At 37.5% G+C, this 14,964-nt stretch overlaps 1 protein-coding gene across 1 annotated transcript in view; it reads left to right on the forward strand.

Annotated features, from left to right (window-relative positions):
* LOC135461727 (Golgi-specific brefeldin A-resistance guanine nucleotide exchange factor 1-like) overlaps window positions 1-12,026 on the forward strand; it is a 35,316-nt gene extending 23,290 nt beyond the window's left edge. Inside the window, 12 exon segments of the mRNA XM_064738930.1 lie at window positions 306-543; window positions 1,018-1,189; window positions 1,625-1,848; window positions 2,874-3,046; window positions 3,304-3,445; window positions 4,233-4,363; window positions 5,390-5,491; window positions 6,257-6,370; window positions 6,914-7,082; window positions 8,247-8,381; window positions 8,717-8,931; window positions 9,381-12,026. Coding sequence (XP_064595000.1) covers window positions 306-543; window positions 1,018-1,189; window positions 1,625-1,848; window positions 2,874-3,046; window positions 3,304-3,445; window positions 4,233-4,363; window positions 5,390-5,491; window positions 6,257-6,370; window positions 6,914-7,082; window positions 8,247-8,381; window positions 8,717-8,931; window positions 9,381-9,422 — 1,857 coding nt within the window. The 3' untranslated portion in view covers window positions 9,423-12,026.
* The last annotated feature ends 2,938 nt before the right edge of the window (window positions 12,027-14,964 follow it).

Below are 14,964 nucleotides of genomic sequence, written 5' to 3' on the forward strand. Positions count from 1 at the left end.
AGTTCTAAGCCCAAGGCTGTCAAAAATGACACTTTTAATCTTGGTGGGTGACATTTAGATAATTTTATGTCGTAGAAATCAGCCTTTCTGCAGAAAAAACATATCAGGGTAAGTCTGACTACATTGTTTGTTGATCATGATACCTGGATCAATGACATCTGATATATTATAAAGAATGTCACATTTTTTTCGCTGGTTTACACCTTGAATGAAGCTATAGAAGCGGTTTGTTCATTACTATACATGTATGAGAAATATACCTTTCATATAAGGAAACAGAAGGAAAGTTAACTTGTATATCATAGGTGTTAACATCTCTGAGGATCCTGTTGCTGACAAAGCCTGCTGTGATCCATGCCATGTCAAGACAGGTTTCCTCAGGCCTTCATGACTTACTGAGGACAAACGCAGCAAACATCCACTCCACCCAGGACTGGTGTTCCCTGTTCATTCTGCTTGAGGTGGTAGGGGCTGGCTGTAACCCCCCACCTCTCAGACAGGTCTATCCAGGGGTGGATGTCTCGGAAACTATATCAGATGCAGGTGAGATTTTTCAAATGAGTTATTCCAGCCCTCCATAGAATCTCACAGTATTGTTACAAAACTGCAGAGGCACTTTGCCATTTTCAGTGAAATGAATGTTCACATGCATATTTTAATACTTATTGATAGGTAAAAAGGTAATTAACTTAGGCAATTTAAAAATAAATAAAATTCACTGAAGACTGTATGACTACATTGGCTTTCCTGAAATTATATTTGAGTCATGATTTCTTTCCTCTCAGTTTCATTCGTTTTAATTATTTGTTTATTTAGTTAATATTTTAAATTGCAGTAGACTCAGGAAAATTGTTTAGAATATTTAAATATTTTTACTTTCAAGCTGTTCAAGTACTTCAAACGCAAGTCATTGTCGGGTTTTTATGTTATAGAGACAGTTTTCATCAGGCCACGGATTGAACGTGTCAGTATTATTCGAACTATTCTAAAAGACCTGTTTCTGATTGGCTGGTATAGGTGCACAGAGTGACAGTGAAGTGGTGGAGACTGTTCACTCTGGGGAGGGTCAAGAGAGGGGGTACACGTCTGACAGTGAGCTGTATGACCGGGAGAGTCACCAGAGACATCATCGTGCCCCCACAGAGCTGGAGGTCAAGCCTGTCCCTGGACATGGCAGCTGGCTATTGGTCAGTTAATTTTCTGCTAGTTTGGATACTCTAAAACTTCAGTCTAAAGGATAACTATATTTAAAAAATTTATAACAATCTACATTTAAGTGTATTCAGACTCTGATACCTAGACCCTAAGGTCCAAAGTATTGATAGAAAAGGTGCTAAGAAAATTCATCACCTTTACCCAAAATTATCTCTTTCAGTTTTCTATAATGCCTTTTGTGATAAAATATGGGTACTAGCCCTGCAACTCTAGATTATTATAAATATAACTTCAATATACAGCAGTCTAAAAGTTAAATAAAAATGGATTTGTGTTGAATTTTGTCAACTTGAAAGATATGAGGATGATGTTTTTCAGGGACTATTATACATGTAACAGTAAGTTATGACAGACATCTAGTGATTGCAATAGTTTTGAAGCACAGTTTTCGGGTATTGTTGCACAGGTCCAACCGAGATGAGATAACCCCTCCCCAGTCTAAGAGGTCTATGCTGGTCAACCAGTACAGTATAGCCCTGAATGAAGAGCTACAGACCACAGATTCCAAGTCACTCCTCAAGTCTTGTGAGACACTGGCCTTCCTGGTGCGAGACGCTGCCCATGTGACTCCTCACAACTTTGAGAGCTGTGTTCACACCATCAGGACATTTGTAGAGGCCAGTCTTAATGGAGGTAGGATCCGGAGGTCATAATCTGTTCTAAAGTTGTCTAAATAACTGATTTATTTAGAAATATATGTCAACTTAAACCCCTTTGCTGTCATTCTACAGTAACAATAACAACATAACCTTTTTTGCTTTAGTTATGTTAACATCACAACCTTTGTAGAATATCTTAATTCAGTTTTAGCTATACATATTATATACCATAATGACCACAAAACATCGATCGCCGCAATCTTCAATGGATGAAGATTCCTGCCTTTGTCACATACCAGTCACGTCGAGGGCTCCCCTGGCCCGACCTTCAAGTTCTTTGTTAGCCACAGTGGCTGTCATTTCGGTCGAATATTTCGGGTCATTACAGTATATGTTTTGTTCTTCTTTGGTGCTTATTGCATGGTATCCCAATAATGAAATCAGGTGCCCACTAGCCCTATGGAATCCTTTAAAATATTTGAATTTTGTTGAAATGGTTCTCAAAGCTTTGGAAGAGAGTTTGTTCTGGGATAAGTCCTGAGCCGGTGTCACAAAGCCCTTTGAGATTCAAGTCAAAATTTAAAATGCAATCGTTAAGCTTATTGTTTGGCTTTAGAAAGTCAAATTTTGTATACATTGACACGTTGTACTTCCAATACCAAAAACTGAGCATTGTGAAGAGGTTTTAAATTTTAACTTAAGTCACAAAGGGCTTTGTGGAATGGACCCTTGGACAGAAGTTGCTTTTCCAGTGTTAATTGTCATATTGCATTATGGAAGAAATGGCTGTATAAAAAAGACTATCAGTACAGCATTCTTTTAATCTCCTTTAATAAAGGTTTGTGCTTAAACTGTAAACTCTTTAAAAGTGCTGGAAAATATAGTATATAAGGTCCTCAAAGTCTCTTAAATGGATAGAAACATGAATTGACAATTGGCCAACAACCTACGAACTTAACCTACCTTAAATGTTAAAAGGTGTGCACTTCCCAGCTATCTTAACTGTACTAGTGTAAACATTGATTACAGTTCGTGTTGATATGTTTTTTTGTCTGTTAGGGCGAACCAAACCTTCAGTAACAAAGAGTTCAAGTATGAGGGAAAAAAGACACAAAAAGAAGAAGGAGAGTAGGATGAAGAAATCGCAGTCGTCTCCGAGTCACCTGTCTAACCTGTCTGATGACGAGGAAGGGGACAACACCACAGCTGCTCTTCATTCACTCTCTATACAGGTAATTAAAAGAAAGTGTCTATAAGGGCTTCAGTAAACAAGATGAAATGGTTTTAATGAATTAAGGTATGTGAGTTTGCAAAAAATACTATGCAGTGGGTAATTTGTACTGTACTGTACTAGGTAGAGTATTTTCTTTTCATTATGGTACATTTTTTTTGACATGTTCATTTTCATTTGCTTTCAAAGTAAAATGAATAAATACACATACATGTGTGAATTCGTGTACTTGAACCTGACTCCTGTGATTTGTTGCAGCTGTTGGACCTGATGCACACTCTCCACACAAGAGCAGCTTCCATATTTAGCTCTTGGGCAGCTGAGGGGAAAAATGGCACAGAGGGGATAGATGCGGGGACAAGTACACTGTGGGCAAAGTGCTGGTGTCCTCTCTTACAAGGTAGGTAACTCTCCACATTGTGGCATAAAAAACGGACCTATGGGATCAGAGGGAGGCGAGCATTATACGGGGTAACAGTGTTAAACTTAAAACCATTGTGTATATGTGGATTGTAGTTCTTTCATTCAAATCTTGTGTAAGCCTCCATTCTTATTGGTCTGTTTTATGCTTTCTAAAACTCAGCATACATAAGAGCTTAAGACACAGCTCAGCTGATCACACGTGATTGGTATAAGCCACTAATGACCATATGATTTTAAGAATTAATTGACATACACATTGACATACAAACAACTAGAATACAAGTACAGTCAAGTCGCATTGTTATTTAGCATACACACAAAAGCACTTACAACCCGTCCTTTGTTGAGTTGAATTTTACTCTCCCTGGTCTGTGATAAGTAGTAGAGATGTGGTAGCTGTCTATGTTTGTTTATTTTCATTTTAATGTGTTTGCAATGTATTCATTGTGGATATGGTGGTGTAAATAAGGAGACACTGGGAATAGAACAGTAAACTACAGCACTCATTCAAACTGAATGTGAGCAGTACATGTAATGGGAGACTCAAAGTCGAGCTACACAGATGGACCATCTTGATACAAGCAGGAACGAGTTTTACATGTTCCCCATTGTTTTGTCTTAATGTGTGCCTCCTCATTGAAACTTCCATCAAGCTATTAAATAGTTCACTAGACATATGAAAAGGGCAAACTCAGTGTCTATATTCCTATACTCATCATCCCGGCTGTCACCTGTCACTTTACCTTGCCATTCTGTTGTCCCAGGAATCGCTCGTTTGTGTTGTGATGCTCGTCGTCAGGTGAGAAGTCAGGCCTTGACTTACCTACAAAGGGCGCTGTTAGTCCACGACCTTCAGACACTGTCAGCCATGGAGTGGGAGTCCTGCTTTAACAAGGTGAGACTTTGGCCACCATTGATGTCATTGCATCAGGCCAATCCATTATTTTTATGCTACTATATTAAATTCCAAATAAGACATACTTTAGTCTAATTCATGTGATTACAGAATTTGGATGATTTTTCCTATATTTGGAGGAACTTGTTTCTCTGGAATATTAATAGAGCATGTATTTGTTACTAGCGCTGTGTTGTAATGATGAATTTGTGACTTAATATGTATCTGTCACAGGTGTTGTTATAACAGTTCTATGACTGAATATGTTTCTGTAAAAGTCTGTTACAGAACCTGTTATGAAGGTTTCATGAGTGAATATGTGTCTTTAAGGTGTTATTAAAATAATTTTATGACTGAGTAGGGACATGTTTGTTATAATGATTCCATAACTTAAAATGTATTTGTCATGGATGTTGGTATACCAATCCCATGACGGAATCACAGATGCTATAATATTTTCATGACTGAGTAGAGGTCTGCCACGTATTGTAGCAGGTATTAGAACAGTTTCATGAATAGGTATATTTCACAGGCATTGTTAAACCACTTTTATGGCTGAATATGCATCTGCCACAGGTGTAATAACAGTTTCATAACTGAATATGTGTCTGTCACTAGGAGCATGATAATAAATTTCATGACTGAATATGTGTCTGTCGCTAGGAGCATTATAATAAATTTCATGACTGAATATGTGTCTGTCACTAGGAGCATTATAATAAATTTCATGACTGAATATGTGTCTGTCGCTAGGAGCATTATAATAAATTTCATGACTGAATATGTGTCTGTCACTAGGAGCATGATAATAAATTTCATGACTGAATATGTGTCTGTCGCTAGGAGCATTATAATAAATTTCATGACTGAATATGTGTCTGTCACTAGTAGCATGATAATAAATTTCATGACTGAATATGTGTCTGTCGCTAGGAGCATTATAATAAATTTCATGACTGAATATGTGTCTGTCACTAGGAGCATGATAATAAATTTTATGACTGAATATATCCACGTCTGTGGCAGGTGTTGTTCCCGTTGTTGACACAGCTGTTAGAGAACATTAACCAGGACGACCCAACAGGTATGGAGGAGACCAGGATGAGAGCCTCCACCCTCCTCTGTAAGGTAAGCTGGTTCAAGCACCTGTATACTACAGGCTGTCTTGCTGCAAAATGGAACGCTTCACTGTGACAAAATTTAAAGGGTCTTGGTTTTAAAGCCAATACCTGGCCTCTGACAGGAATGTTAGAATTTCAATGACAGAGTGAAATCACAGAATTTCTGGAAGACAGAATACCTGAAACAAGGTAGAATTTCTAAGATTTTCATTTAGAATTAATTATTTTTTTCTTAGATGCTTTACATCCTTTACCAATCTGATCATTTAACTTGTTATGGAAAGGTTGTAATTTTTTGTGTCATACATGCACATGCATATTTAATTCTGACTTACCTCAGGTTTACTTTTGCCAATGCAAGGGATCTCAGTATCTTAGTGTTTAGCCACTACTCAGGAGTTTCTGCGTGGGCTAGTGGTTAGCATATTAGGGCAGCACTATGACCCAGGAGCCTCTCACCAGTGCGATTGCTGTGAGTTTGAGTCCATCTCATGCTGGCTTCCACACAGGTCATTCGTGGGACTTTTTGTCAGCAACCTGCAGATGTTGATGTATGTATCTGACGGCTAGTCATACAGAATCAGTGTGCTGTGTTCCATTTTATTGTTGCCTTAAGTATTATGCCTGGCTTATCTTTAAAATGGTTCTTGACAGTTGTTCGCTTGGTTATCTGACAGTTTGTTCACTTGGTTATCTGACAGTTTGTTCACTTGGTTATCTGACAGTTTGTTCAGTTGGTTATCTGACAGTTGTTTACTTGTTTATCATACAGGTATTCCTCCAGCACCTGAGCCCTTTGCTGTCTCTCAGCACCTTCACAGCTCTATGGTTAACCATCCTAGAGTTCATGGACAAGTACATGCATGCAGACAGAAGTGATCTACTGGTAAGTACATGGGCCATTTCCACAAATCCAAATTCTTGAACTATGAAAAGTAATGAATTATGATGTTAGTACATGGCATGACCTTTTGTGGCTTTCATATATTGATCAAATAGAGCAATGCCTTCTGATATCTGATAAAAAGCATCTGATAAATGGCTTCCTCTCTCGTCATACATGGGAAAGTCTGCCAGCAACATGCAGATGGTTGTGGGTTTCCCCCAGACTCAGCCCATTTTCCTCCCACTATAATGCTGGCCAACACCTTACAAGTGAACTAATCTTGAGTATGATGCCTTACTGATGAAGATCTAGTAAGTGCTATAAGTTATAGTTCAAAGCATAGCTATGGATGAGTATTTCCCTTGCAAGCTCATGGATTTCTGCTAACTTTGTTGTGCTTGACATTTTTGTTATACGAAAGTTACAACAGCTCTTTCTGTACTATTCTTCTCGCATAAAATCTGTAGTAAATCAGCATTCAGTCAAGCATGCTGCTCCCAGTCTCTGGCATCATCTGTCTTGTTTGTGTGTTGTTTCTCTCAGTGTGAGGCCATCCCCGAGTCCCTCAAGAACATGCTGTTAGTGATGGATACTGCAGGGATTTTCCAGACTGTGGATGGGGTGGAGTCCAAACTGTGGAAATTAACCTGGGACAGGATAGACACATTCCTGCCAAACCTGAAGGGGGAGCTGTTCAAACCCAGGATGACAGGTGAGGGCTAGGAAGACTCCCAGGTTCAGCTGGGAATACAGTGAATCAAGAACATACTTTGAACAGTCATAATCAGTTTTGTATCCGTTGTTGCACACATAGGTTACAAATGTTGGGACATAAGGTGGTTTATGATAGATGTAAAATGATAAAGGTGCACAGTGATGGAACGTGTTTCATGGTAAGAGTTGTTAATTATCATTCTTCAATCTGTTTGCATGTTTGCAAGTTTGTTTATTCAGGGATATTCTGAAGGTATTATTCTTTGTAGACTGATAAAACTACAGTTTTTATGAAGCCCTGAAATTGACCATTACAACCAATGTAGATTTGTCTCCAAGATCAACTTCAAAAGGTGCATAATTTGCACTGAAAGTGACTCTTTCATATGCGAAAAGATTGAGAAATTAGAGTAGACCACGCCCTAAACCCTTTGTTACACTTTAAATGTAGTGAAATTTGCAGGCGGCTGATATTCATATACTTAAAGGTTCATACTTGATCTGAAGGGTTTTAGAGTTTGATTCCCCCAATAGATCCATCCGCCCCTTACTGACATGAATTGGTCAGGTTTTGGCTTTAGTCCACTTTCATAGTTGAGAATCACTGAAAGGAAACTATTAACCAATGGGTTTTATTTCAAGACTTTTTAAAAGGATTTTGTTGGAATGAATGAATGAATATGGATTAATGCCAGTGTGGCAGGTTTGCAGTCATATAATGGTGGTGTGTTGTGCTGGAACTTAACTTAAACTTTTGTAAGTATTTGTTCTAGTGAATACTTCTGAAAATTAATTTGTAATCCTCCTTTTGAAGTTAGAGACATTTTTCGAAGTTCAGGTTATCATTTCGTATGTCGTCATTCTCCATGATTAGGCAAAAACACAGTTTTGGACCATTCCTGAAACTCACGACAATCAATAGAGAGCACCTTCTAGGTTGTAAATGCACGTGCGGAAGTTTCAAATTTTGTTTGATGACAAAGTATTGCCTGTTAGGAATGATATGGCGATGGCTATAATGACACTTGATAAATATTGCCCATCACTATGTTACCATGTGTATAGGTTGAACTCGGTTGAACCATATGTTTTGTGGATTCACAGAGGACTTGATAACCTCAATTATCAGGTACTGTAGGGTTTGCATCAACACTTTTTTCAGATACACGCAAAACAGCAGCGGTGTCAGAAGTGGGACAGTCTGCTGTTACACCTGAGGGTGCCCAGCCAGCAGCCACTTCCACTTCACCATCAGCCTCCCCTACCCCTGACATTCAGACTGTCAATGGCTCCACGGGTAAGTTAGTCTGAGGATTGGTTTTTCAAGAGCATCCTTTTGAGAGTAAATAATTTGTCAAATCTTTCCTTTTTTAGATTATTTATCCATTTTGATCAAATAAAGAAGAACTTGAAATAAGTGCCTTTTTTGTGGTCTTATAGGTATCTGCAGAAGTGGTATGTAAAATTTGAAAATAGCAACCAACATTCCGATTACTCTGACAAGCATTTTTACAAATATGCGAGACAAATTCGGAAGCATAAATTTGTTTATTCTTCAGATTGATTCCTGTATTGTTCAACATGTGTATATTGACATCAGATTCTCTGTAATGAACTTTTTTGCATTTATAGCTCCAGACAGCCAAGAGGCCGTGAGACCCGGCAGCCCATTAGAAGTGGAGAGCCCACCTACATCAGCATACATTCTGCACCCTCCACTCCCCTCAGTGGGCTCAAGAACAACCACCTCTCCCATCCCCTCGGGCTGCACACCCTCTCAGACCGTTCCCATTCTTCTTAACCCAGACATAATGCAGAGCACAGCCATTCCATTCATCTCACCACAGGTAAGCCAAAGGTCTTTCTTGACAAGTAATGTAACTCCAAACAATGAAAGCTGCATTTTGATCTAATATTTTTCAGTATTTTGCCTGTAAATTATAGATGAATGCAAAACTTAAGCTCAAGTACTTAAACATTTATACCTTAACATGGATTCTGATACACACAAACCATGTGAAATCAGGAATTTTCTAGTTTATGGTTATTGAAACACCTGCATTGATGGGACATCCCCATCCAATTATTGTGCCTTACAGGTACGGTGTATGCAAAACTTAAGCTTAGGACATGCAATACTGTCCTTAACATTACTGTATCTGTTAAATATTCAACACTCTGGGTGACAGAAACTAAAAATGATGTATACATTTGCCTTCTAAGGTGAGGTACAATAAGAACTAAAGTTTCATAACTTTAACATTAAAAACTAAGTTTATTTTTTTGTATGTTGCAGAGCACTCCAGAACGACCAACGAATATGGTGAATGACAACTAATGAAGGACATCTTAATACATGCACTAAATTAATCCAACCAGGACTATTGTTACACGCGTCCTGAAACAGATCACCAGTTAGAGTACAGAGCCTTGAAATGGTTTAGGATTGTTATTAATATGTGGGTTGACGTGCCCATTGTTATGTATAATTTTTATGTTGTTTGTATAGTGTGTTAAAATTATTTTCCTAAAAAAATCAAGAACCATACATCAATAACTCAGTAATATCAAGTGGCTATTATACTGATAGGTTTTAAAACAGTGTTGGCCTGCATTCATGATTTCTGGTGTCATTCTGTATTTACAAGGGTATAGAGAGTAAGTCTGTTCTCATGTGTGCTGAAATTGAGTGCTCTTGTGTTTATTGTTCTTCAACCTGTCCAAGGGGCACAAAAGCTGAGTACTTCATTATTTATACAGGATATAATATTACAATGCTTTGAAGAAATTGACTAGAACAATTTATTCATCACTTTACATAATGCCTTTATTGGCATCTGTCAGTTTAGAAAATGTCGCGCTGTTGGGGTTTAGTTCCTCATCTAGAATACGTGCACTCTTGGTTTAATGATGTTTGTCATGGATCGTGTGCCAGTTGTTCAAAAGTGTATTAAGTCAAGCCCTGATTAAATTTTCATACTGGTCATTGCCTGATACAAAAATACAAATGGTAATTTTAGGGTCAAGTCTGAAGTAAATACCAGGCTTAATGGTTAATGAACTTTGGAACAAACTACCTTGGGCCCACTTCGACAAATTTTTCATATATCAGTTTTTTGTAACTTTTCTTGTAAATAACATTGCCTTATCTCGCTTTTACCCAAATGCCGTTTTCAAAAAATGTTAAGAAAAAATTTGATTGATGAAATTTTGGGAAAGTGGGTCCTGTTTTTGAATGTGTCAGTGTGAAGAGGCCAGTGCATGCATTTCAAAAGAGTTGCAGGTAGGTTGTCCTAGTTATTTGCATGAGGTAGGTGCAAGTGTGCAGTCGGTGTTGCTAGTGCTATGTTTACTAAGAGCAGTGCCTCTCCGATATGTTATTTTACTTTGTCAATTCAGGTACATTCCTTTGTGCATCTACATGTATGATGATATATTGATCAGCTGTACACTGAAGGTTGGTTTTTATTAACAGTTTATTCTTCTATAAAATGACCTGTGTATCTTGACATGCCATTAAAGGGCCTGTTTTGTGAAGCTGTTTTCTTTCGCACATAGCATAACTTCCATGATAACACATAGCGAAGACACACGTCTCTTTGGTTGACAGGGATGGGGCTCCAGCAGGCTACTAAGAAGCTTTAATACATGTATCTTCAGCTTGCACATGATGCAATGCCCATGGCAACAAATTTTAAAAAGGCGAAAAAATGTAATAAGCCAAATTAAAATAAGCAGTGGTGGTGATAATCTTTAATACTTGTCCTAGTGTACTTTAGATGTACTTAGTCGCTTATAACTTAAGAGTGATATCCTCCACTCTTCCCCACCACCCCCACCTGCATGCCCACTCAGTGAAATCTAGATTCCTGCTTCCTGATAATCAGTTTCCGCATACTCTTTAGTCAGTTACTAGAGATTTATGGCAAACAGTCTGTCAGCGCAAATCCAATTGAATTGTTGCCATTATTTCAGGTTAGGCCAAGTATTACCTTTCACAAAACATCACCTTTGTCGGAACAATTGTTACTGTTCAAAACTGGTAATAAAGTTCCAGAACTTTATTAAGTGGGTCACATCATAATTTTGTGAAACTTTAGAATAATTTTAACACTATACATACACTGTACTATATATATAGGTAGTAGATATTTACTTAAAGTAAAGTTTGAGCTATTGTAGGTAAATATGCATAATTTCATTTGATTAGCGAATATGGATTTTTTGGACAGAAATCTACAATTACAATAATCTCTTTGAAGAACTGAACACTAGCATGAATTTGTAGAAACTGAATTTCTATGATGTATTGGTATGACACTGGTATAACTTCCAATGATCCTGGCTAGATACCTTGTTATGTTGGAGCATTTAGTATATGTAAGTCTGTTCTACATATTCCTATTGGTGTTGTACATGTCCATCAGTTGGATAAAAATTTAGTTCTTCAAAAGTGAAAATTACTTACAGAAATTACAAAATATTTTGAAAGAAAAAAAAAGAGATTTATCTTTCATATTATATATTTCCCTGCAGCAAAGTTGGTGAAATGGAATATTGTAGAGTTTCTTGCATAAATGTTATAACATTCTCTGTTGTATTCTAGCTTTATTGAGTCCATTGTATTTTCTGTGAAGGAAAGGTAGAGTCAAGGAAAGTTCTAGGCCTTTGGTTAAATGTTCTCACAATAAAGAAATGTGATGGATTAAGATTGGTTAGTGTCCGTCATGTAAGTAACCACAAAATAGTTTAGTGAATGAATTATATTAGAGTATCTCTTGATGTCATTGTATTCTAAGGTCTATAATCTTTAGATATTTAACTGCTGTATGTTTACCAGAGTGTAGCTTATTGGTTGTTCTCTGTGCATGTGTGTCTTTTCTGTGTTACAACTGTAAAGTTCTTTGGCCCTTTTTGTGAAGCATTCCTCGCAAAAGGTTTCCAGGACTCAGTTTCCAGGACATAACTTCTGATGAACTTACATGTACGGCTTTATATAACTAAATCTCCAGCAGCCATTATCATTTAACTTATTATTAATACGTTGTTATCTAATAGTAAAACATTTTAAATATTCAAAGATCAAGAAACTTGGGCACAAAGCTCTAGCCCTTCTTAAGTTAAAGAAACTACAGTATATCATTGCACATTGGTTAAGGTAACCCTATAAAGCTCGTCGTACACGAGAGCTTAAGATTTGATGCAACTCAACTGGTCGTACTGAATTGGTCCCAGTCACTCATGGCCATATGATTTTAAGATTTACCGGTATACAGATAAGGATTACATAACAACTTGGGTTGATTTGCATTCTTATTTAGTACACAAGAGAGCGCTGGGGACCTGTCGCGGTAAGTTGGGTCTTCAGCTTCCGTGTATGCTGAACTTGGGATTTACGGAAGTTAGGGCCCAGGATTTAAGAAATTAAGTGATTGACTTATGTATGATGCATGCTAATTAAAATATTTGAATCATAAAACTTTACTGCAGTCTCCACATTTTTTGTTGGCCGTATGCAAGAAAGGCAGGGCATTGGAGTTGCTCATGTGAGTGTGTTTGCATATTTGAGCCAGGATTGGTGTAATTCATATTGAGGTTTCATACCTATAAGTGATAGTCATGTCTCCAGTGGAGAATGTACCATGTATTTATTCACTGTGTTGGTTGTTGAAAAAGTTGTTTGTACATACATTTTGAGTGTAATTAGTTGATAAACTGTGTATATACCCTGTTTGGTTGTTGTCTACAACACACTGTGCATCGTACCACAATCTGTCTACATTTATAGATTATTTAATACCCGTGTATATTTCTGTCTATTGTCAAATAAACTATGGTGAAATCAAAACGGCATTCTGGTTCACATTTGTTTCATGACTGTGTTAATTTAAGTTTTATTGCCATAATGATATTATAGTTTAATGGTGTTAAGAAATATATATATGTCTTTAAACTACCCTATTTTTTCTAATTATTGGAACACCTGGTCTACTCTTTTTATCTCATGGTTAGTCCATCTAATAAACAACGTACTCATATCTTTACATTTCCAAAAAGCTGAAGAAATATAATATTCTGCATTCACTACTACTAATATCTGTCCCAAAAATGGGAAGAATTAGGGTACTGAAGAGTTTCTGTAGGGCCTCCATGGCCTAGTTATTAGTATGCTAGTGCATCTAATGACTCTAGAGCCTGTCACCAATCTGGTTGCTCTGAGTTCAGCTCAGGCTGGCTTCCTCTCCAGTAGTGTGTGGGAATTTCTGCCAGCTGTCTGTGGATGGCTGTAGTTTTCCTAAGGTTCTTATTGGTACCCTCAAACCATAATGCTGACCACCGTCATGTAAGTGACATACTCTACTGTGCGGCACAAACCATCAATGAAATAAATAAATCAAGACTTTCTGCTCTTCTTATGTTTTTTTTTTCTGTATTTTATTTACTACATCCATATTTTTAAGTCGCATAAGAAATTTGACGAAGTATTGCATGAAAGATTATGAGATACAAGATAAAGATATAGGCCTGATATGCCGTAGTCCGTCCATTAATTGTTTTAATTCATAAACTTCTTATGACCAATATTTGAACTAATGAGATTTGGTTGTGTGTTCTTAGCCAGGACACGCTAGATTATTTCTTATGAATTTTACACGCAGATATGACACTCGCCTATTTACATTTAAATATGGCAAGTATACATGTACAATTGGTACTGTACTAGGAATTTTGTTAGCTGGTATTGGTAATAAAGTTATTCCAGAACAGATTTCATGTGGGCCTCCTCCAATTTTTACAGTGTAAGAACTTCATAGCCAAAGATATAGCACATTTGTCTCTTGCCTTTGTCATAGTATGAATATGGGACGTGGTTTAACCAAATTTACAGCTGCCATCCATTAATGGTACACATACTGAGTTCATGATCTTGAATTTGAAGAAATTTTCCTGACACCATTACTAGGGTGTTTTTATTCCACAGCGAAGTTCTTGTGTGACGAGGCCAGCCTGATATCCAGGTATTTAATGTATTGTCACAACTATATTTCTACCTACATGTACACTGTCTGAAGATATTTGTGAGCAACTATACATGCAGGTCTGCTCCACTGAAATCCATCTGGTTGAGGTGACATACCAGTAGGCCTACATGAAGGTATACACAACGAATATTTATTTGTTTATCTCAATATTGTTAAACACGTTACTTAAGATTTTGTTTACCAAGGCAGCCCAGGTACATAGGTAGTGAAAACTGGGGAACCAAGAAAATCCAATACTGGTATCCAATTATTATACATTACTGATGAACTTTCCCACGTGGTGCATGCTGGTATGTGTATGCACACCATATTGGTCAAAGACAAATCATGAAATGGTCTTCAATGAACATTAGAGTGTGCAAACATGCAGCTAAAAGTGCAGACCAGATTAGATATCTTGACACAGTGTATCAGTACTGTAAATACTAAATTAGTCTGTCTGCCCCAATCATTAATGCTGGTAGATCCAGGGTTCAATCGAGTCATACCTAAGACGTTAACATAGGAAACTGGATACTACCAGTACATTGTCAGGCTACTGGTTGGCGCAGTGTCAGTATAATGTGAATGGGGCTTCAGGTCTGGTGTCCTCGGTATGGCATTCTAGTGAGGCAGCACTACAAATCATTAGGTTTGGCCTGTTTCATGCAAAAGTAGGCCTACAAGGAGAATAGGACAAAAGCAGCGTTATTAAGCCATAATCATCCATTCATTCCATTTTCCAAAGCTGAAGACATTGTAGGCCACTAGCGATACAAAAACTCATCTGTACCAGTTGACAGTATTAAAACACCTTGAAGGCCTACAGTTAAGCACGTTAGAGTGTGCGTCTGCTAA

Source organism: Liolophura sinensis, chromosome 1 (assembly GCF_032854445.1).
Source record: "Liolophura sinensis isolate JHLJ2023 chromosome 1, CUHK_Ljap_v2, whole genome shotgun sequence".
Classification (NCBI taxonomy): domain Eukaryota; kingdom Metazoa; phylum Mollusca; class Polyplacophora; order Chitonida; family Chitonidae; genus Liolophura; species Liolophura sinensis.